The sequence below is a fragment of the Pyxicephalus adspersus genome, chromosome 9, assembly GCF_032062135.1.
Source record: "Pyxicephalus adspersus chromosome 9, UCB_Pads_2.0, whole genome shotgun sequence".
Taxonomy (NCBI): domain Eukaryota; kingdom Metazoa; phylum Chordata; class Amphibia; order Anura; family Pyxicephalidae; genus Pyxicephalus; species Pyxicephalus adspersus.
In genome coordinates, this window is record NC_092866.1 from 37,179,760 (window position 1) to 37,205,068 (window position 25,309).

General features: G+C 40.2%; 1 protein-coding gene across 2 annotated transcripts in view; it reads right to left on the bottom strand.

Moving 5' to 3' along the window:
* Positions 1-25,309, bottom strand: part of MACROD1 (mono-ADP ribosylhydrolase 1) — a 418,223-nt gene that overhangs the window by 67,757 nt on the left and 325,157 nt on the right. For both annotated transcript variants that reach the window (XM_072421468.1, XM_072421469.1), the window contains exon 4: positions 3,906-3,935. In XM_072421468.1, coding sequence (XP_072277569.1) covers positions 3,906-3,935 — 30 coding nt within the window. The remainder of the gene's footprint in view (positions 1-3,905; positions 3,936-25,309) is intronic.

Below are 25,309 nucleotides of genomic sequence, written 5' to 3' on the forward strand. Positions count from 1 at the left end.
TGTGACTTGCATTTGGACTGTTCTAGTTTTGCCTCAACTCTATCTATTACCACCTGACTTTTACCATATTCATAACTAATCAAGTAAAGCAAAAAACATTTCAACTCTGAACTGACTATACCACTACTACCAACAAACCATCATATGCAAATCTCTGGTTATATCTAAACTATTTATGGACTGCCCATTCTTTGATGAAGCATGCAACCAATACATAGAACTAATCAAACAATAATGCATTTGTCTACAAGATGAACTGTATATAACGGAGAAAAGTACATGTAAACTCATGCAAAGTTCACATCAAGGTGAACTAGTGGTCAAATCCAGGATGGAATAAGTAACTACTTTAGTCAGCAATAAACTGCATGCTTCAAAACGTACTTCTGAATGCAGGCCTGGACCTCTCTTTTATTGAACAATCTGGATCTATATAGAGATGTCAGTTATCTCTCTCTGTCAGATTTCTCAACCCTGTAGCTACAGCTTGTCATGTCCTTTGGACACCACTAGTTTGAAAAACAAGGTGACACTGGAATACATGCATATTTCCTCTCTGATAATAAAATTGGAACAGACAGATGATTTTATTCCAGATTTAGCAGATTTGTAGAGCTGAATGACGTGTTTTACAACTTGCCAATAATTTTGCTTGTGTACATAATGAATCCAGATATACTTCCTGATGTCATTTAGGCACCATATGTTTTCAGTGCAGCTTCTGTTCTGCTACAAATATATCACTCTTTACTATGATTGAACTTGATATGAGATTCTATCCTACACAGTGAGCTAACACTCTCCTTTTTTTTTTAAGGGGGTCACTGTTTGATGGAGACTCTGGTCCTGAATATATATGCTTTCATTTATGCAATACAATTGGAGTAATAAAACAAAGTCTTTAAATGTTCTTCAATATGGAACTGTAGACTAACAGCTATACAGCTGTAACTTCACTATGTTGCCTTGAGAAAGGGACCCTGTCATTAGCGTTTCAACATGTTGTGACAGTGCTTTTATACCAAAGCAAAATCATTTCAAGCAGCCTACCTCTATTACAGAAGCTGTATCCGTACACATTCCTATCACAGACATGGCTTACCATTCTGGCCCCACCAATCATGCCATGATCAAAATAACCAAGATCACATTTTTCCCATTTTTGGCATTTATATGAATTTTAACTGAAGCTTCTGACCTGTATCTGCACACTTTTAGGCATTGTACACTGGTATGTACTTGGCTATTTAAATAATTACCTGAAAAACAAGTGTATAGGTACTCCTAATACATTGTTTAGAGAATGTAGTTTTATCTTATATTTGAAATAAGTTGGTAGTAATGTATGAGTTCATTACATAGACATGCAGGGTTTTCCTATTCCTTAGTGAACTAGAACAGCAGTCGCCAACCGGTGATCCGCGGCTCTGGCCGGTGCCCTCCCAAGCGGGGTCAGGAGAGAGACCCCGCTGGTGGGGCGTACCGGTCACAACCGCAGACCATGTGCCCCATACAAATCCCAGGCTCCGATCTGCAATGGGAAAGTGGCCGGGGTTATGTCATGACATCACCGCAGGAGTTTTCTCCCTGTTTGATTGACACGCGGTTAGGAGCCAGTAATTTTAGTGATCCGCGGGACTGAAAAGGTTGGCGACCACTGATCTAGAATGTATATGTACACAACATGTGCCTTTAACAAAGTTTAGTAGAATGACACATCTTTGTCCTCAACATATGTCATGTGAGGTGAAGTGCCTTTATTTGACAGTAGCTCTTAATTTAAGAGTCACTAACAGTGAGACATTGCCCCTGATTCATCAAGCAGAATCGGATGATCGCTCGCGCATTCGTATTCGCGACTAGACTACATTAATCACATATGACTATGGTAGGGAAATTAGATTGTGAGCTCCTTTGAGGGACAGTTAGTGACACAACTATGGACTTTGTACAGCGCTGCGTAATATGATGGTGCTATATAAATACTGTATAATAATAATAATAATATAACCAAACTCCATTGCCCCAGGTATGGCCCAGATGAATGAATTGGTTACATTTATGGAGGAACCAAAAAAAAAAGTTAACCTTTAATTGTTAAAGAGCAGAATTCTCCTAGCTACCCAAGTCTAGTGCTTCTATTTTTTTGTCACGAAGGCTGGTCGATAGCAGACACTATCTTGCAGGGTGGAGAATCATGATTGACACATTAGCATTTTACTGCTGAAACCACATTGACAACAAATGGCTGAAATAAGTCATGTCTTCATAATCCATACAGTTTTATTTGTACAAAATATATTGAGAGTAGAAACCTTTAAGGAAAAAGATTAGGGAATATTGCAGATTTCCATGGTTGGAATTTAGCCTTTTGGATGCATGTGATTAAATAAAAGTAAAAATATGTGCTTTGAATGAGAGAAATATCGGTATTCTACATCATTTTCCAACACTATAATAAGCCAGACAAAAATGTTTTTCTTACAATTCCTCAATCTGTCATCAATCTCAGGAAGATTATCTATCACTACAGAGATTTACTATCACTTTCTTTTTGACAAGTGTAAGAAAAACTGACATTAAAAGTATTTTAGTAGTGTGGGGATAGGTTAAAATCAGTTCTTGATTGGTCATTGCACTGTAAGGTATATGGTTAGGCAACCACTTCCTCAAAGTGAGAAATATAGGTCCTACACCTAGGGGGCCAGTATCTCAAGGTGCTTGCAAACCTAATACCTCTTATTACCTTCCTCATCATGAAGGACTTTCTGATGTACTTTACCTTCCATTCTGTGAAAAAAAGGTGCTGAATATATTATTTTGCACTGTCTACCTATATGTTTTTGGTCTTTTCACTATACAAAACTATATTTTATTTTTATTTTCAATGTAAATTGAAATCTTGTATAAAAGATTGATATATAAAACCAGTATCAGTGTTTGATTGCTATTTCTGTCCCCATGGAGGAGATTTACCTTTACTTTCTTTCAGTTCAGAGTGTCAGAAAGATTAGCAACTGAAGAGAAATTCCCCTAACAAAGACACTGCTAGTTACTGAATTTGGTCCTTTGTCACTAGTTAAATGATGGAATTGAGCAACTCCTGCAAAGGAGGGTTAATTCACATCTATCTCATTGCCTATTCCTACAATTTTTTATTTGGGAGGAGCAAACATCATCATATTTAGCATTAATAAATGTGGGGAGGTCATTACTCTTCGAGGCAGTATAGATTAGAGGATGGACAGAAGGACAGGTGGGTATAAACCACCTACTTTTGTGATACTTTTAAATCCTAAACAGAGGTTTTTAAATTATTTTTACATCTTTACCTATGTCCTGTCAAATGATCAAGAATTTTTTACCAGTTGCTTTACCAGGTACAGGCTTTAACATGTGCACATCAATGTGTGACATAACATATGTTAGCGGATGCCGATTTGCATCATGTCACAGGTTACAGTGTGCTACTATGCATTTTAAGTTCAAAAACACATGGTAAAAACACAGATATAAATTCAGCCTAAAGACTACAAAATATAGTGGCTCAAAATACCAGAATGTAGGTATTTTTTAACTGTCAAGTCAATGTACTGAAAAACACTGCAAGGGTTTTATTCCTTACCTGTCTTAAATCTGCTTTGCAAGGGCAATACTATATGTCTTAACTACAGAATCAACCTTGTGTGTATTTGTGCATTCAAAGTCAAGTTTGGAAATCCAGAATTTCACATTTAAACAAACTGTGCTTGGCACTGGAGTAAAACTGTGCGACTTCAGAAATCTGCCTGGTAAGAGCTGCAGATAGAAATACAGCTGACAGCTAGTGTTCTATATTGCTGTTAGATACATGAATAAAATGTAAGGTGTCTCACAGGGAACAGAGGACAAACAAACAGACTTACCTCCTCCTCCTCCCAAGAGTGTATGCTTAGCTAGGAGTAAAAGCAAGGAGAGATAGGATGAAGGGTGGGTGGAAAGAGGAAAGACAAGGCAAAAATAGGGGAGAAAAAAAAGAAAAAAAAAAAACCATTAGATTTTATCAGCAAAAACACAAGAAAAAAAAAACAATAAACCACATCTATTAATTGTCTTGGTATCTTAGTGAGTTTTTGCCTGGGGGACAGGATCTATCAGAAATGTAAAGTATGCTGAACAATTAACAGCTATAAGGTTAATCCAGTTAGACTTAACAAATCCTTTAGAGGTCTCTTCCCTGCATCCATTTTTCTCAGCTGGTTTACTTACACCCCCTCTTTTCTCCAGTGTCTGGAGTATAATTAGCAATCGTTCCCTTATTCCCAGCACTGGAGGGCACATTGTTTGTTAGAATAATACAGAGGGCAAAATAAGACAGAGTGACAAGGGAAAGAGGGATCACAAACCACAGGAAAATCAGAGGTTAGGATCCCTTGCTGATAAAATAGCACTCTTGGTTATATATAAATGACAGATTTGCAGCACCTGCTCTGCCAAGCTCGCAATCTAATATCCTGTTTAGGGAGTTCCATCTATTTAAAAACTTTATAGGGAAAAAGCTTCTTCTTGCATAGCATTTTGATCAATGACACACATAACTGGGCCATAGGAAACAAACACAAAACAGTATCTGTATGTTAAATCCCTATAGTTTTACGCCACTCTCACTTACGAATTGCAAGGTTTAACATTACAAGAATGCTTATGACTTAATTTATTGCAATTAAAAGTCTCTTGCTCAATTTTTTTTCAACCTCTGGATCTCAAGGGTGCTGCTCATAGTCCCACCAATAAGTCACCAGCAAGGAAAACAAGATTCAGCATGATGCAGTTGTTTTCATCTGTCAGGCAGTAATACAACATGTGCACCTAGTGTGGAAGGGATCTAGGATCCTACATTTTGTATATTATTACTATCCACAAATTGGAATTTTCTTTTTTTTTGTGCTGAAACACAATCATTTAAAAAAATAAATAAAAAAAAAAGAATTTATCCACAGTAACAGAAATGTTCCCTTTTGGCAGTTTCAGTCTTTCTAGTATTCTTAAAAACATAAACATAAAATTGTTGTAATCCCACAGAGCAAAAATTCAAGATCTATACCATATATATCTAACCAAGGCAATTTATTTGATTTTTAGCACAATGGTTTTTTCTCTTGTAAGTTTTTTCTTTTGCCATCTGTGCCCCATTAAAGTAAAATTAAAGTCATTTTTTCTAAATTGCTGACACATAGGTTAGTTATGACAGAAGAGATTGTGTAAGTCTTTTTTGCCATGGATTCCTTTTCCGTTAGCACTTTTTTTTTGTGTGTGTGAATGTGTATGCGGGACAACGCATGAAGAGCTCCATGTATGGTCTTGCTAATAATCTGTATCAGACAAGGTAGTTTACGTGTAAATATGTTAGTTTTATATCATCAGGGCCTGGTCAATCAAGAGGCTGAACACCCCAAATTTGGACAATGACATTGCATTGTTTCCTATGGTGGCTTCAGGTTCACATTAAGAAAATTTTTCTTGTTGGCAGTGGTTACCATTGTTTCCATTGGAAGATTCTGTCTTGGTGACAACTCAAAATTTAGGACATTTCCTAATGTTCAGTTCCAGCCACAGTTGTTACCGGGACAAAATACATTTTCCTAAAGGGGAACAAAGATAGTGATAGTGATTGGGTTTAGGTACACTTTAAAACCCTTTCACCTCTCAATCTCATGCCTGCTGGATGCCAGTACCTCTGCATGTTTATGTATTCCTATTTTATAAATATTTTAATTTAACTTTTTATATTTACTGTAATAGTTCTGTCTGAATATAACAAAAAAAAAAAATATATAGCTCTTTTACAATGCACAGTTATGATCTGTTTGAAATCTGCCATACAAGTGTTTAGAATTTTGGGCAACTTGACTAATCCAAAAAAGATGCAATATGGGAGAATGGCACAGTATCCCCTATATATAGATATTGATATGAAATTTCTGCAGTAAGTGTAAATGTTCTTACAATGGTTTTCCATCCTATGACTTTAACACTAATAAAGTAAAACTTTCCCAAGAGAAACATAAAAACTGCTTGGCTGTTCTGTGAAGGAGTTTTCACTCCCACACCTCCTAGATTGTAAGCTCTTCTGGGAAGGGTCCTCTCCTCCTCCATTTGCAACCACTATTTATTGTACAGCGCCACTACTGGGTGTCTGTGTGCCTATAAGAAATGCAAGACGATCATGTTTGGTAGTAAGGTCCAGCAAAGTGCTCTGCAAAGCTTTGTTAAACACAGCACCTATGATTGAGAAATTAGGAGAGAATGGCTTTTTGTGACAACTACAATAGATTACTTAAGACATGCAGTTTTTAAATTTTTTTTTATTATTACTTTTTATTATTATAAACTATTGCAGTTGCCAAAAAAAATTGTTTGAATATATAGGGCTTGGGAACCAATATAAGACAAAGGTTAAAGGTCTTTGAGTATATACACCCAAAAAGACTGTCATTTAGTGTATTATTTCACTTAAACTGTAAGGCACCAAAACCATTCATTGCCACAGCAAAAACTACCGTATTTTTCGGACCATAAGACCCTAAAGTGGGGGGAAAATCAGGGTGCGTCTTATGGTCCGAATGCATATTTTTTTACTTACCTGTATCCCCGCCGGTCCCCGCAGCCAGTGTCCTCCTCTGTGTTCCTGTGTCCCAGCGTGCGGCACTTGTGCCCGCCCATGAAGGCGGCGCCGATTGGTTTGATGAATGCCGATCGGCGCCGCCTTCATGGGCGGGCACAAGTGCCGCACGCTGGATCTCAGGGAAACACAGAGGAGGAACACAGACAGAGGCAGATAGCAGCCAATGTCTGTGTTCCTCCTCTGTGTTCCCCTGTGTTCCAGCGTGCGGCACTTGTGCCCGCCCATGAAGGCAGTGCCGATTGATTTGATGAATGCCGATCGGCGCCACCTTCATGGGCGGGCACAAGTGCCGCACGCTGGATCTCGGGAAATCAAATGAATTTTTTTTTTCTTGTTTTCCCGTGCGGAAAACCTGGTGCGTCTTATAGTCCGGAGCGTCTAATGGTCCGAAAAATACGGTATATTACAAAGATGTTGGCCTTCTGGAAAATGAGCAATCAGGCCAAAGCAATTTGGGCAACCCTGGAATAAATAATCCTGGACATCATTCAGCCAGGAAATGAGGCAGAAGCTCTTTGACTTGCTGCATTTTTTAATGCACAGTGTGAAATGCTCAGAGTATGCAAAGAAATCAGCAATGATTGTGTGAAAAGTGTCAGCAATTTGAGAACAGGAAAGGAACCTGGACACCTATGCAAAACTGCAAGCATGCTTGTGTCTGTTAGATCAGTATTTTATGAATTGTTTTTGCATTGACCAAACTACTTCTTGTCTTCACTTGTTTAAAAATATCACATTCAAAATGAAGATTGGAATTAGGGTAAACTATTCCCCAATATATTACATGTACATGAATGTATTTCTTTACATAGAATATATTTATATATAATGTGTGTGTTATTTTGCTATTATTTACAGTTATCCCATCATCCTTTACATGAATGAATGATTAAATGTAAATGAAGGCATGTGAGGGGTGTCTTTTGCCTACATTTGTTAAGGTAAAAAGTGTCCCTCATCTCAAAAACTTTATATGCATCTAAAAGCCTAACAGTGAAATGATACCTGCATACTGTAACACAAATGATAAAAGCTAGCTTTTGAAAAAAGCTAGTCTCTAAAATTAGCAAATATGTCATTATAAACATTCTCACCAATGCTGCAAAATGTAATTCAGAGCACAGTAAACAGATACACAGAATGTTTAAAGTACATCTAATGGACTTGCTCAGCAAGAGTTGAATTCACCGTACACATCTACAAAAGCATGACTACTAGACCTCCTATTACCTATAATGAGTCTTGTCAGGTAATATACTCTCTTAATAAGGGTAGACCCCTGCAAAACTGCCCCCTCTGGTTATAATACAATATTGTCTGTCTTTAGCAGTAGTTGACATGTTCTGCAATCTTTTTTTTTCTCAGTAAAGAGCGCTCAAACTAAGCGAAATTATGGTTTTCCATTTGCCATTTTTCATTGCAGCTCCTTGTCACAAAGTGCAGTGGTCAGGAATGTTTAAAGTGTTATACACCCTGGTGAACAACAGCATCCTGCCAACTTTTAGCATGTGCACTTGCAGTCCAATTACAGAATGCAATTTTTTCTATCTGAATTTGAAGAACAAATGGCCAGCCTGCCCATGTGCTGCACAACATTCAGACCACAATCACAGAGAGGGGGCAACAGTCCACTAAGGACTACTGCTGAGACTGATGAAAGAGAAGCAGGAACATGATTGTAAGATCTGGTCAGTCTAAAATGGGATTGGGCATGAAGCTTGTTACTACAGATGGGGGCATGTGCAGCTGGCTAAGGAGCATTCACTTGATGGGTGTTTACTGCTAAAAGTAGCTAGATCAGTATTACATAATGTTGGATGCAGTTGTAATGCTAATCAAGTCAAAAACAACTGACTGGGTAATCTACAGTGTGTGTGCGTGTGTGTGTTGAAATAAAAGAAATTAAGTGCAGTAACTAAAGAAATGAGAATTCTACTGAATTCATACCAAAACCAAAGGAATTCTGAATGACTGCTATGATTTAGTGCAGTGGTCGCAAATCCCTTCGGACTGGCGGACCACTAAATTTACCGGCTCCGGACCGTGCATGTGCGGGGAGCCAGGTGTCACTCAAAGGGGAAGAAACTTCCTCTTTAGTGATCTCATGATAACAGAACCCGCCCACTCTCCCATCGCAGGTATGAGGGAGGGTTGTGTCCTGCGATGTCTCCAGGAGACGTGGTCTGTGGCTCTGGCCGGTGCGTCCCCCCAGTGGGATCCTTTTCCTGACCAGGGGTGCTCGGGGGTGCACCGGCCAGAGCTGCAGACCACCAAAATTTTCCCGCAACCACTTTTCTGGTTGGCGACTGCTTGTTTAGTGCATTTAAAAAAATAAAACTTTGGTTTAGCATGGTTCACTGGTTTCAATGTAGGTAATTGTTCTGATGTACATTACCCACATAATGTTTCAGTTTAGAACACAAAAATGTATTGAACATTATATTTCTTTCAAACAGTGCCATACAAGACTATCCCCGTTCTTCAGTTGTATTTTTACAGAACAGTATCACACTACAAGAAAAGGCAACATAAAGTAAATTGATCTATTTCCCAGGCATGTAAAGCATAGTGGTAGCTTTATACTTTTCTCCATCAGCTGTTCTAGACTCGCTCCTTCTTTTCTCAAAACATGCGGCCTAAGCAGAATGGAAGTGTACTAAACTCCCATCTCCATCTCTAGCCACTCTCCTGGCTGCAGATATATTCAGGAGAGAGCAGTGACAATTGACTGTCAGTGGAAGTGATGAGGCCTCTGCTGTAATAGGCAGATGATTGACAATCTGGCTTAATTTTCTCTATACTGCACAAGGCAATGTGGCAGCAATTGGTGGGGAAATAACAGGGTCTCTGAGGGGAAAAACCAGAACAGAGTTTTAATTAACTGAATATGCCCCTGTAACGTAAGTTAAATAATTTATCTTTGGCAGCAATTTCCTTTACCATAGTCAATGGTAAGGGTTGATTAAAAGTGGAACACTAGGTAAAAATGTAAATACACAGTAGCAATGCATAAACAAAACTGTTTTTTTACCTTCTCTACAGACTCTTTTTATTACACAGCTCTGCCACACTGCATGGTTTTGCTACATTTTCCTTGTTTAGCTTTATTGCTTTCTGGGGGCAAATAGTTACATAGTTACCTTGTTGGCAGGTTGAAAAAAAGACTTAAGTCCATCAAGTTCAACCACCAGGGAAATAAGTACCGGTATACTGGAAAAACTGCTCATTTCAGATAGAAACCTATATATACAGTTGTTTCAGAGGAAGGCAAAAATATGTATGAAGCATGGGTCAATTTACGCCACAAGGGGAAGAAAATACTTCATGATTCCATAGGGCAATTGGATATTCCCTGGATCAAGAGTCTCTGTCAGAGTGGTGACACAGAATTCTGAATTGCAGAACCAGAAAAAATAATCACCTGCCTGCCCTTCCAGAGTGGCAGAAGTGTCAAAATCACAAGACAAGACAAATAAAAGTATTGCTTAATATTTCAGATTAATTAAACATACAATATATATTTCACTTTTTTTTCTAAAGCGTCTTAAAATTAACTTGTGCATTGGCTGTGCAGAAAAAAAACAGCTTTGCTTCAATAATCTTCCCCAGGCAGCTTCTTTCCTTTGTTGTTCTACTCCTACATTCTACCACCAGAAGCATAGAGAAGATGCCCTGTGCAATCTGAAAGTCATGACTTGAAGCTTAAACAGGGTTAAGAATTCTCATGTTGTTTCCAATGTGATAGCACTAAGCTAATCACTAAGCAGCAGCACTGTCATATGCTCCCTCCATACCCTGAAGGGGGGTTCTCTCTGGCCCTGGTGAGTATATGCTGCTGGAGTGGGGAGAAGTTAATGAACCTGTTGCTTTGTACTACATGCTGCATAATTTTTTTCTTCTAATTTGTGTTTTAATTCTTGTGGAAAGGTCATAATCATAGTTTTGCATATGGAATAATATATGAAATCCCAAGCTGTTCCTGGCTTCCTACACTGAAATTTCTAGCAGTGCAATACGAAAAGAATAATACTTTCTTAAACACTGGTACTACTATAAAACAGCACTAGGTAAATCACAAGTTCCTCTGAGCAATATTAAAGGTCAACATGTTAAATACCTGTTTTGAAAACAGTACATTACTACATATTAATGGTCTTACACCCTTCTGCAGCTGGCAAGGGGTACATATCATTAACAGCTGAAATACCAAAGTGTGATCATCTCTGCTCCAGACTAAAAATTATTTCCTGCTAATTAGCAGTTATGCATCCAAAGGGATGATTCCTTTCGGCTTGGCCCTTGTCTTATAAATGCTCCTTTTTGATTAGAAAGGAATAAGCACATGTTCTAGTAAAATACCTATTATATGCTGCCAAAATAATGAATAAGAAAGTGTCCATGGACAAGGTAAATTTTTACTAAGTTCATAAATTCTCGTTTCTCATAGTACAACTGCATATTTATTCATTTCACCATATGTAGAGCCGGTATTTACTACCTTTTGCTATCAAAGTCATTTTTCACTTTGCACTTACATATTCAAATGCACTTTTGATTCACATGAAAATGAACATTACATATTTTCTAAAAGCAAGTACCTTGTAAAATTGGAAGTCGTTTTTTGGATATCACACAACATTTGCTCTACAGTTTAAAAAAAAACTTTAATCAAATTTAGCACTAGATAAAGTCAAGTTAGTGCCGACAATATAATCTCCATATCAACAGATCAGGTTGTGTCCAAAAAATAAACATTAAATATGCTAAGTCTCAAAACTGCATGTGCATGCAATATGGCAAATTAAGCCACATACCCAGGAGGTATTAGCAAATTGAAGTTCCCTGCCTGGTCTTCCGCCGCTCTCTGACATTTGTATGTCCACATTACCCAGTAGGGACACACGGAAGTAGGGAAGCTTCTAGTACCTAGCTAGGGTGTCAAATGCATTGAATCACCCACAAATGTAGTGAATGCTGAAATGTGCACAATGTGCAGCAGTACGTTCCTAGGTTGTATTTAGGGTGCCATTACCAATGAATGGCGGCCCAGTACACCAATGCATGTGCTGTGCATGGCTGCATGTTGCATTAGCATTGCAAACTGCTATGAATAAGTGGGACCAAGACAGTAATAAAAACCTGACATGAAAAGTTTTGATTTTCATTATACTATTACCAGTAGTTTAATAATAGAGATTAGAGGAGACTTTTTCCACCCAGTGCCTTTGCACAGTATTGCCCCATATGAACCAAATTTGAACCAAACATTGAAGTGAATGTTAATACATATTCAGTGTGAATCAAAATAAGGCACACTGTGGTATAGGTCTACTGAACAGTGTCAGTCAGGTACCATTGTTTCCTCAGAAATGCTTGGAGTATGATTTTCTTTTAGACTTTTTTTTCTGGATTGCTGCGGTACAGCATCCAACAGTAGTCAGCCATCATACTTTCATTCCAGAAACCTTGGTAGTGGTGCTCCATTAACTGAATGTCCTGGTGAAAACGTTCTCCTTGTGCGTCACTCACCATACCAAGATTTTCTGGGAAGAATTCTTGAGTGTACCAAAGGTATTTTTAATGACATGTGACAACACAGTTTCTGGTATGAATCGAGCTCCTTCCTTGTATGCAGAGACTTATGGTTGCCCTGGAAATTTTCACACAGCCACTTGAATGCATCCCAAGCTTCTAGCTCAGCTGCAAAACAGACTTTATCTGTGGCTCTATAAATATCCCTTCCTTCATTTTTGCATGGCTTATGTTCGGAAACTTCTCAACAAGGTACTGAAAACCGATGGAGTTTGATTTACCAATGGCCTTTACAAGGTTCTTCATAAAGCCTAACTTGATATAGAGAGGTGGCAGAAATATTTTATGCGGATCCAACCAGAGGCAGAAACTTGACATTGCTTGTTCTGGGCTTATAGGTCTATCTCTTGGTAGCCAATGACGCTTGACATAATGGTCTCCCGTAGATCGGCTGTCCCACAGGCATAGGAAACAGCAATATTTTGTGAATCCTCCTTGTATTCCCATCAGCAAGCCAATGACCTTTAGGTCCCCACAGATGTTTCACCAGTGTGTTTGAAACTTGATTGCTTCAAATAGTAACTTCATGTTGTCATAGGACACCTTTAGGTTAACAGAATGGGCAATTGGTAAACTTGGTTTGGAATTACCATTATGCAGTAAGACTGCTTTCAAGCTTCTTTTAGACGAATCAATGAAGATACGCCATTCAGATAGAACATGCTCTTGTGACAAACTGTTAAAGAGTGCATTTATATCATGACAGTAGCACAGTGAGCCATCACTAGTGAAGAACATTGTCAAGTTATGATTTAGTTTTCTCTAGTGCTGGGGTCAGCAAACTTTTTTGGCTGCTAGGCCATTTTAGGAGGTCAAGAAGGCACACTAGGCCGGACTCTCTCTCGAGTCCTGCGCTGATGGCTCCGGCCCCCACCAGGAATGCCCCTGAAGGGAAATCTCTTGCCCCTGCAATGCATACGGAAGAGAGGGAATGCCCCTTAAGGGAAATCCCTCCCCTCCGCAATGCATAGGGAGAAGAGGGAATGTCCCCTTGCCCTGGCGGCGGAAGTGTTAACGCCGACTGCAGTAAATAGGGAAGGGAGGCATCACAAGGAGGCTCAAGAGCCGCAGGTTGCCGACCCCTGCCAGTCGGGATTAGGCTGGATCGACCACGGGGCCGTTTGGCCGGAACGAAATACTGACTAGGCCATATTTGGCTTAAAGACCGGAGTTTGCCTAGCCCTGCTCTAGTGAGTTACAGTTACACCCTTTGCAAGCAAGTGCTTCTGTTTAAGCCTTGAAGCAAAACGTTCTGCTTTGTCTTTGGAGAGATTTAGATCACAAATCTCTGACATTTAGCTCTGCTTGTGTAAAGGTCTCTATTTCTGAATCTTTATTGGTCAAGTAGTCAGGATCAGATGACTCGGGGTTGTAACTGGCTGCAACTCCAGCGCATTCCTCATCACCTTCTTCACAAGCAAGTCCAATATGTGGCGGTAGCGGAACTGGCAATGAATCATCATGGGGAACAGGCCTAATTGCAAAATCGAGGCTGGGATTTACAATTTTGTGCTTAGTTTTACCTGAGAATCCACTTTTGTTGATAGCAGTCGATTAGATGGTCTCGCGGTTCTCTCCACACTATCGGGATTGCAAATGGAATTGTTGCTTTATGCCGATTTAGCCAGTCACGCAGTCCATTGGAACAACTGGTACAGATGTTATGTGGAGCCCAAGATTTATCCTGGTCACCATTTGGACAGCTGAAATATAATTTGTATATCTTTTTAAGTTCTGTGGTAATTTGGCGACGTTGTGCTTTCGTCGTGAACCCCACATGTAACAGAAACTGTCTGGATTATTAAGGCAATTTCTAGACATGATGACAAATAAAAAAAATCACAGTTAGTGCAGCTTCTAACCTTAAAAAAAGTAAACTGTTGTTAAATGTTGCTATTTATAACAAATTTCACACAATTAATAATTAGCTGCATCAGAAAAACTGAACACAGATTTGAAATCTGCACCAAAAATACTGCAAAACCCACATAAAATTATATCTGATGAAAATGACATGTTGGCCTGTGTTATCACAGACAAAAATTTTGCCATCCTATATATTTATACTATCCTATATATTTATACTACATCAAAACCTTGTAACCAAATCCCCTGTGATTACCGGAGTGCTCATCATGGTGTAAACAGATCTTCCAGCATGTCAAAAACTACTTAAACAAATTTTCACCTCTTCACATATGAAACTGGCCTGGTTCTTCACTGTGTGGGCTAAAAATTTCTTCTAATGAAGAAAAATCATAACGAGTGCAGTGGTTGTGTTATAGGATGAGGATGGTCACTTTTTATACCACCCAAACATGCATTTTTGCCTATATATGTGTGATTATAATTTCTGTATGGTGATTAGCTTTAACATGTCAATACCCCACACATCATGGTAGTATTGGAAAATACAAGTTATCTAAGCACCATAATATCTGTGTGGGAAGTGATAATGATATATAGCTGCATGTGATGTTCATTTTCAGTTTCTGGTGCCATTTTTTCTTTTGAAACTGCTGCATCAATCTATTCAGGATTCTATTTGTCACTTTTAGAGCACACTTTCATTTTGTAGAAGCAAATTATGCTAAAAAAATAAAACCGTGCTCTTATTTTATACTACACTAGAAACCTGGTGCTAAATACCACCAAAAATGTCTGCAACCTTTACTCATCTGAATTGGGAGCTGTTACCTTGTTTTGTGAATGCTACAATCTACTAAAGGGGGAAGTCATGGTGGGTCTAGGGGTTGTATTATGGATAGGGATGGTGACTTTTTGTACCTGTCCTCCCCATGCCTGTAGTGTGCCCTGTGACTGCCATCTGCTTCAGGGTGGCAGTGATAGCTGTATGGTGATTTGATGATATACAGAAGGAAGAAGCTACAACATGTGACATATTAGTGTCACAGGTGGGTGCACACAACAGGTGTCATTTCTGTGCCATCACATCCCTGCCTATTCATTTCCCTTCATGAGCCCATAGTATGCCAGCATTCCGCTGTCAGAGGAGAGGGCAGCAGGTATTATTAATGATTTGGCAGTAAGGTGACCCTCCACCTCTGGCCCCCATCCCCTGGACTCTCCATGCTGTGCACTCCTCTTCCCTCCTCCATCTCCTCATCCCCCTCATCCCCCTCCTCCTCATCCTCCTTCTGCAGGTTCCTCCCCTCCTCCTCCAGCAGCAGTACCACACTGATAGCTCGCTGTACCTCACCTCCATTAGAATCTCCTCAGCGTCTGTGGCCCCCAAAGGAAGAAAGCCACTGAAGAGGGGGTGCAGCCCTCCCAGGTTTGGGGTGACCTCGTAGTCTGCGCCTGTCCTGACGTGTGTGTGTGGAATACCCAGCAGACATCACTGAACTTTCCCCACAGGACTGGCAGGTGAGGTAGGTTTGGGGTGTTCGGTTTTCAGGGTGCAGGCTCATTTCTTTTGTATGCATTGAGGTGCTGAGGAGCTGCCTGTGCAACAGTGTTAGTGTGTATAAATGGGCACATTGTGTGCCAATGCGTGTGCCAGTACATAGAGGTGTACGTGTGCCCGTTCATGGACTGTGCCATTGCTGCTGGAGATGTGACAGGGGGGATTTTGGGGGGACCACCAGCTTGATGTGGGAGTGCAGCTCCCCTCACCTGTATCAGTGCTGCTGTATTCAGTGCTGACATTGTGCACTGTGTATTCACTTCAGTGTGATGCTGCCCATACACCTGTCATGTCATGTGCAGCACTCTGTATGTGCCAGCCCTGGCATGATCACTACCTACATACATGTCATTCTATGTGTAGAATATGGGTTACATAACAGGAAAACATTGCTGTATGCCATCATCCCCTACATCACCTCATTTTGTTAGAGAAATCCTAAAAGCCAGATATGAACTACCATATGCAGCATCGTCACTGACTCACCAATATGGTGTTAATGACCTCAAGTTTGGCTCACACATGGCACTCTGGCGTTTGGTGACTTTCCATATTTATAGCACATATGTCACACTTGTCATAACAGTCATTATAGAAACATCAATAGATTTACCATCGCCGTATCTATATCTGTGATGGCCCGGTGTAATCATAAAAACTGGGAGCCCCAAATACAATGAACAATACCAACGCAAAATGTGTACAAATAGAAATTAAAATGTTAGCGCGCTAAACGCAAAAACAACCATCGGAAGCACTTACACAAACACACGATACAATCCATTGTTTGGCAACTTTCCTAAAGCGTGTTCACCTGCTGAGAAGCAAATGTGTATTGAGTACATGATGGTGGTCACTAATTGGATAGCCAAAATGTTTTTCAAAAAGCCTGTTATGTATTTTATTAGCCAAAGCAGTTTCATGATATTGGTTCAGTTGTATCGGATTATTTATTACATCATTAATCATTTATACTGTAGAAAAAAAAAGTACCCCCTGACCCCCATCGGAAGCACACCCCTTTCCCCCTTACAATGCCATGGGTTATAAACCAAGACCAGCTTATTTCCATTCTATCCATGTCAGAACAACTTATGGTAATTATTTTGCATTTATTAATATATCCATCATTCTACATGGTTGTTGTGTAGATCTCTGGCATTGATCTATATTTATTATTGTAGTGTTATCCTAAAGTAGAGAGTAAGATGATACATAGCAAGATGGTAGGGAGAGCTGCAGGTGACAGAAATGTTTTAATGGTTCCCCAGGGGATTGTTGTGTTTGAAATTGTGATCACAAAGCTATGGTCTATGGAAATATAGCCATACACTCATCTTCTGGAATCAATTTGTTATATGTTTGGGAGTATGACTTGAGATACAGCAAGCAAAGAAAAATTTAAGATGATAGGCGTCCAGAAGAAGATGTCTGGTGGCCCTGTGAAAAGTTGTGCCTTCTTACAGTGGATTACAGGTAAACAAAGGGATTGTTCTGACTGACACACATCTGTGGTGTTTGCTGGATAGCTGTGTAGCTCAGTGATTGGTTTCACCTGTTGAATTGTGTGAGTCAGGTCCCAGTGTGTGTGTGCAGATGACGCACTGTAGGGAATGGCAGGAGAAACATGGTTAGCCATTACCTTGAGTTGTGGACTTGAGGTTGCCAATCTAAAACCTCTAATGTCTAGAAAGCCTTGATGGTGAAGATGAAGCTCTAATGTATGATTTGTGCAGGGAGCTGGTGATTGAACATTTGGTGGCTTTGTAAAGTATTAGAGAATTATGTGATAGCAGATAGGACATCATGTGACTTCTTTTACATTTTCTGATCTGTATGCTTTCTCTCATGACAGTGGGTAAGAAAGATAAAATAAATGGGAACCAATCACATGTAACAGTCCTGGTTGGTAAACACATTCAGATATTTGTTTGTTTTTGTGTTCTCAGTCTTCCAGGTTGAATGACAGTCAGTATCATTCAGCTGCCATTCCCTGAGCCCCGACTGTCATGGACACTCCCCCTAGGACAACGAAGGAGGAGATATAGCACAGTGATGAGCTCATCTCTTTCGCTCTGCCTTCTCCTCCTAAGAGCATGCTTCTTGTTAGCAACTTAACTAATCAACCTGTTAACTGTTTGCATTAAAAAACAAAACTTGAATGATGTATAATTGATCACAAAGCTGAAAGGGAGGCCCGCAGCAGGAGACTATGAGCAGGGCCGGCATGACTGGGATGGGAGGGCAGCCCCCTGCAGGAGTGTTAGGGGTTAATGATAAGATGAGGAGAGAGAGGTGGGGATTAGTTTGAGGCTGGGTCGGAAGTATAGGGGAGGAGAGTAGAGGGTTCAAGTAGAGGGTGCATCGGAAGCAAAAGACAGAATTTTTGCGGGAAGAAAATTTTAGGTAGGTGACATCAGCATGGCGTCCTTTGACACCCTGATGGAGCAGCTTAGGGCTGCAGCGGCTTCACAAGGTGAGGGCTGGTTGCATTAGTGGGTGGCCGAAGTGATATAATATGTCTGAGGGTTGTTGTGATGGGGCGGTTTCAGAAGCAGGGTGGAAGGAGGGGGCTGGGGTAGGCTTGGGGAGGAGGGGGACCAAGGGGGGGTTGGAGGGGTACAAGAGGTGTTAGCAAGTTTGAGAGAAGTGATGCAGGCTATCAGGCAGGGGGCCATGGGGGGGGGGGTTCAAACTGGGAGCAGGACGGGAGCAGGACAGGAGCAGGTAGGCAGGTCAGCGTTGATGAACGGCGTGGGAGATGTGGCAGGAGGAGAGGTCTACCTTTACTTCAAAGGACCACTGGGAGCGCACTTGAAGGAGGAGGTTCGCAAGCGGATTTTAAAAGGTGATTACGTCGACATATTTTCTCTTTTGCCCTTGGAGCGCTTCAATGTTGATAGGCCAGCGGGGGAGGGGCTCAAGGATGACAGCGAGCAACGTCCCTATTGCTTGATTCCTCGCACCTTCCTTAACTGGTTACAGGCTTTTATTATATTAGCAAATGTATTTGGGGAGCGTCAGCCGGAGCTGTGTGCAGGTTTATTTTGCAACCTAGATACTTGTAGGGAAGTGCACCGGCTGTATGGGGGGTACTGCCTGGCTGCAGTATGACGAACAATTTCGTCAGCGGAAGGCAGTGCAACCGTCGCTGCGTTGGGATCACAAAGACATTGGTCTTTGGATGGGGATCATGACGGTGGGGGGGCCCAAAGGACAGCAGTTTTTTTGGGGGGGGGGGCGGTGGGCCACAAGGAGTTGGATCGCCGACCGGAAAGAAGTATGGAGTGTGCTGGCTGTTCAACGAGGGCACGTGCAAATTTGGTGGGACCTGCCGTTTCAGCCCCAAATGCTCCGGATGTGGAGGTAACCACGGGCTTGCCAGGTGTTTTAAACACGGGGCAACTCGGGGGGGGGGGGGATGACTTTGGAAAAAAGATTGACGCCAGTGATCATCGCAAGGATGCAGCCTTTTCTATGTAAGTATCTTGACCGAGTGGCGGCTAGAATATTGGAAGAGGGTTTTACAGGAGGTTTTTGGATTCCCTGCGAATTGAATGTCATTCCAAAGGAACCCAAAAATTTGAGGCCAGGATTGCAGCATCCAGAGATAGTGGCAGAGAAATTAACGAAAGAGTTGGGGCTAGAAAGGATGAGCGGCCTAGTGGTATCAACCCATTGACGGCCTGGTGGTATCACAGTTGGGTTTGGTCCCCGAGAAGAAGCCAGGTAAGTTTAGAATGATTCATCATTTATCATTCCCGCCGGGGGGTTCAGTAAATGATGGAATTACCCCGGAATTGTGCTCCGTGGCTTACACATCGCTGGATACTGCTATTAGGTGGGTACAGCGCTATGGTAAGGGAGCTTTGATGGCGAAAGCGGACATTGAGGCCGCCTTTCGTTTATTGCCGGTACACCCTGAATTCGTGGACAGGTGCCTGCCCATGGGTTGCTCCATTTCCTGCGCACTGTTTGAACAATTTAGTATGTTTTTAGAGTGGGTTGTTAAGACAGTGGCGGTAGTGGATTCAGTCATCCATTATTTGGATGATTTTTTGTTGTTTTGGCCAGGACTAGTTAGAGGGGAGCAAGGTTGGTAGAGAAGTTCAATAAGGCGAGGATCAAACTGAATAAGGAGGTGGGCAGGTTGTAGCATGGAATGGGGATATCGTTGTTCGCCACAGAGAATTGGAGGAGAAAATGTGGAGGTTTCTGCGCAGGGACGGGGTACACCTTTATGCCATAGGTACAGATTTGTGGTTTTTAGGTTTGCAGGATGGAGTGCAGAGAGTATTTCGGCTGTGGAGGAGCGCTCATGCATGAGGTATCCCGTCTGAGCGCTGTGGCGGTTGGGGTTTAGGAGGGTAAGAGTCCTGTTGGTAATTTTTGGTAGGGCAACCTAGTGGTAGGGTGCCCAATATTGGTGTTATGGTGGGGCCCCTGAGGCGGTGCTGGGCGGCTAGGGGCCAGTGTGGTACAAATGATTAATTACACTCGGTGGTGCGGACTTTACCCTTCCTAGACTTGCAGCCTGGTGGTTAGTTGGATATAGTGCAATAGGGCACAGTGAATTAAATAATGGGTTTTGGTTTACAGACCTAGTTATAATTGGTTAAAGAAAGTTTTATAGGTTTAGCAATTTCAAAATAATTTTGGTGTATTAATATGCTAATATTATGTTATATTAATGTGATGATAATTTTAATGTTAACTTATGGTAATGTATGTTATTTAATGTATGTTATTTAAGATGGTTATTTATTGGTTATTTATTGTTTAATAAAATAAGTTTATATTTGTTAAATAAACGGCTGCTTGCCAGCCATTTTAATCCTAAATAGGTGTTTGTGTTTTTTGAGAAGGGGGGAGGGATGGCTGGTAAGTAAAATAGTGGGGAGAATTGAGAAGGCAAGGATAGTGAACGTTGGGTGCGGAAAAAGTTTAAAATCAAAGATTTAGTTAAGTGCGGAAAATGTTTTAGGTGGAAAATGTTTATTGAAAATGGGGGAGGGGAAGGAAAAACGGTTTTCAAGGGGTTTGGGGTGAGAGGGGGCGATGATCCGAGCTACCCGAGTCATGTGTTTCTGTTTCTGTGTTTCTGTCACCTTCCTGGGCAATGGCTGCGCTGTGATGATTTCTTGTGTAATGGTCACGCTAGTGTTGACACCAAAAACTACAGTTAAAAAAAAACAGAATTATTGGTGCCACTTCTACATAGTAAGACTTGTCTAAGGAGGGTAATTAAGACTGGATGACAAAATGACAAATTGTTTGGCAGACAAAACAGCTCACACACATATACACTCAATGCGCATTCACCTGTTTGCCTAGAGTTCTTTAACTGTTCACATGCTCAGGAAAATTTGATTTTTTTCTTTTATCTTGGGTGTATTAATAACACAGCGGAGGCCTTTATTTTGCTTTTGCAGTTCGATCTCTCATTTTGCCCATACAGACTTCGCACATTATTACACTGATAATATCACTAGATATCAGACTGCATTCCGTTTCTATATGTTGTGACACCAACCATACAAGTGAAATGAACTTTGCAGCTGAACACTGAGCCTCTCACACACTGTTAACACATTGGTGTTATTACACTTGGATGCACCGAGTATTTCTGCTTCTCTCCTTCATTGACTCTGTTATATTGTGATCTATAACAGGGTTCCATCTGCATACAGCTGCTGTGGTATTGTTGATTTGGGCATACATGGTATAATTACAGCCGTATTAATTAAACACACCGTAGCGTGTTTTTCTTGTGTGAACCGCGAGGTATCAGCATAGAGGCCGTGTACTGCACCTTGGTGTAGAGGGAGAAGCAGCACCAGGGCAACAATATGTGTGCAAAGCAAACCTAAGGGAGCGTGATGATCAGGAAGAGACGAAGAAGACAATGAAGGGAAAACATTATTATGCCAAGAAACAGCCAGTCAACACAAAGCAAGGTCATGAAGACCTATCACACCTATGTCTGAGCACATACCTAATGCATGTAGGTCATTCTGTATCAATATGTATGGAGAACCTAGAAGAAGGGGTACAGTGACAATCCTAGCATTTACAGTAAGGGTTGGTCTGATTTAGGTAAAGAATGCAACTGAGATAGTAACACTATTGGAGCTAGCACAATTAAGGTTTCTTGAAAGGTGCAGAATGCCATTGTGATTCTGGTTACATTGCCTACCAAGGTCTCAACTTCTGAATCAAATGTGCAAGTCAGGTCAATGACTTTCAAAGAAGTAACTATACAAATAGCATGACAGGCCCTGGCCTTGAACCTTTAAAAACAAGTCAGCAAAAACAGCTCCCATATTTCTGACCTCACTGGTTGTGTGAGCTGGTTTGAACAATTCAGGTTTATTAGGACCTAATGTAATAGAACAATTCAGTTCATTTTACCCTCAATAACAAAGATATAAGCCCCATAGGGAGTACATAGTTTAATTTAAATTGACAGACCCATATACTTACATTGTAAAAACAGCAAAAATCAAACCACTGGGTAGAACTTTAAATCAGAAACGGGTGCTCGAGTATGTGATTATAAAACATAGGTGCCTGCATGCACTGTACATATATACTGTACAATCTACTAGATTGTAAGCTCTTCGGGGCAGGGTCCTCTCCTCCTGTATCACTGTCTGTATTAGTCTGTCATTTGCAATCCCTATTTAATGTACAGCGCTGCGTAATATGTTGGCGCTATATAAATCCTGTTTAATAATAATAATATATAACAAAAGTTTACCATTCATTGGAGGTTTGGATAATTTAATACTTTAGAACAGAAATCAGATATCACTTTACAGGGTTTAAAGTAGAGTAAGTCCAATGACATCAGAGGCATATATGGTTCTGATTGGTGGCGGGCAGAACTTATTACTGACATGATTTATATTATGCTTCCTGTATGTGAGAGTCTGTGTTTAGGAATACTCTACTATGAGGAAAGTATTTGGTGAACACTGGTGGTCTACAGCAATATCTGGAGAAAAATACTGAGCAGGATGGTTGTACTCACTCTGCATCCTAAAGTCTAATTTTCTCTTCTGGCTGAAGTATACAGTAATTTTAACATATCAATAAGATAATTTACACTACTTGTTCCTGTGTTATTTGAAAAGAAGTCAGATTTAGATTGCCATGTTTGCATTGAACTATTTCTGGTGTGTTCAGCTACATTTAGCGATCTCTAATCTTGGAAGTGCGCAGATCTGTTTCCTTCACTGACTGTCCACATTTAATCCCCTCACAGGAGCTTTAGGGGATAAATCTCCTCCATAGACTTTAATTGAGATAAGAGATTAATGGCTCATTTGAGAGTCCTTAGGTGATTAAAACATTTAATGTTTTAATGAACATTTGATAATGAACATTTATTTGGACGATTAATCTCATGAGGTTCATTGCAAGAAATCGCATTTATTTGCACTCAATTAGACTGTGCTTTAACCGATTATTCTCATGAGATATAAACTCATGACCAAGAGTCATAATCCTGACCTTTGTGACTTGAAATAATAAGTATGTAGGAAAATTGTGCCTTGGAACTACAAGTTTGTAAGGTAGGAAAATGGCAGTTGTGATTGTTTCTCTATTATACCTAATAAAGTATGATTAAAATTGTTTATTCTATTTTTTCTTCTAAATATAAAACTTAAAACAAAAAACTTAGACAGTGATATTCCTAGCATGCCATGCAATGCTAGGTAAATGGCTGTTTTACAACACTACCAGTATCCCACAGCACTTATCACTGCAATGCATGGTGCATGTTACTATGCATTAAACAGCCTTTTTAATCAAATTGACTGAATGTGAACAGTAGATCTACCTTGTAACGCATGTGTACGTATTTTGTCTTGCTGCATAAGTTCCTTTTAACTAGGAACTGGTATTTAACACATTATGCAGACTCAGGTGACAACATAAGTTGTCAACGTTTAGTCATGAACAGTCAGACTTGGGTGAGTTCTTATTTTAGGTATAAAAAAGGAAATTTTCTCTGTAACCTATTTCCTAAAAAAAAGTTGTCAGAGGGCAACAGGCTGATAACTGGGTAGGTGGGTATCTTTCTTAATCTTTCCTAATTGTTTTCTTCCTATGCCTTTTTTCTGCACTATGTCTCTCTCGATAGAGACAGAGCTTTGCTTCCTCACGTCAGAGTCTCCAGCATGGAAAAGTTGCTTTATCTTTCTGTCTGATTTATGTTTTGAGGAGCCAATATATTGTGCTTGTTTTGGGAGTTAAGCTTGAATTACCTTGAATTAAATACATTTCTCTTATTATACAACATATGCTATATTATCTTACAGAATTTAAAGCAGAGCCCCAAAAGCTCCATAATATATCTTTAGGTTTATATCTTTTGGTTCTGGAAGTTTTTCCTTTTTTGGATTATGTACTATTATTAATATGGATGTCTAATTTACCAATAGGCTTGTATTGCAGACTACAATTGGTAATTATTAACAACTGGCAATTATATTCATGATCTGTAGCTTGTGTGCCAATCCACATACCTACAAACCATGGCACTGCCTGTTTTGTATGGTAGAAGCAGTATTGTTAGATAACACTATCGTAAAATACATGCATTTATTTTATATAAAAAAAATCTTCAGTATTTTTGATTGCACAGGAAAGAAATTCGTCAACTTTGTCTTGGGTCATGAGTGCCTTAAAAATGCAGCATTGACACTGCCAAGTTGGTACTCTTGGGTGCCTTCAATTTCATCAGCACTCACCTGCGTTTCTATGAGACAGACGTCTCAGGAGGGTATGTCCCAAGGACCAGTTACCATGGGGAGGATGCAGTATTTAGGGTGTGCAGAGACTTCAAATTTATCATCTATAATGGATTAAGGTCCACCTTTTGTTTTTTTATGTCTTGCACATGTCTCCTACTCTCTTTCTACCCCTTCTTGTCGATTCATATTATTATCTGTCTCATTAGCAAGCATGCAGCAGATTCCTTGTTTCTAACACTCATTGCCAGCTGCAGAGAGCAGGATACGTTTCATATAGAGCGTCAATGACACTATTCTGCAGAAACAGCAGAGACACAGTGCCAGCATCCTTAATACCTTGTAGGGGACATATAGTACCTTATTACAAACCTGCCTAGCTCTTCTGTGAATTCCTTTACTCAAATATTGACCCACCACCTTCACATAGATTTCTTTGTCCCTAGTGAAAAGGTTTTGAAAGTATATTTAAAATTTAATGTTCCTCTTCAATAAAAAACCTGAGGCTTAAAAGGTCAAACTGAATTTTTCTACATGTATACGATCTGTTCAAATGAACCTCTTACATTTTATCCATATTGCTACCAGGGGTACGTGGCTTTGTCCTTTTTTGAATACAATATGTTTTAATGTTTGAAAAGAGGAATCTTTTAATGGCTGAGGTACAGAGGTGACATTTTAATATTGAAGATGAAGTGTGATGCCATGGTCATGCTTCTCCAGGCAATACTGCCATGCCTTTGGCTGATCAGTGGAAGTCATTACAGTCATCCCTAACCACTGGCGTAGCTGTGGAAACCTTCAGTTCCCAATGTAAACCTGAAAGTTTCACTATTTCTTCCACAGAGGTTCCCCAAAAAGTTAGGC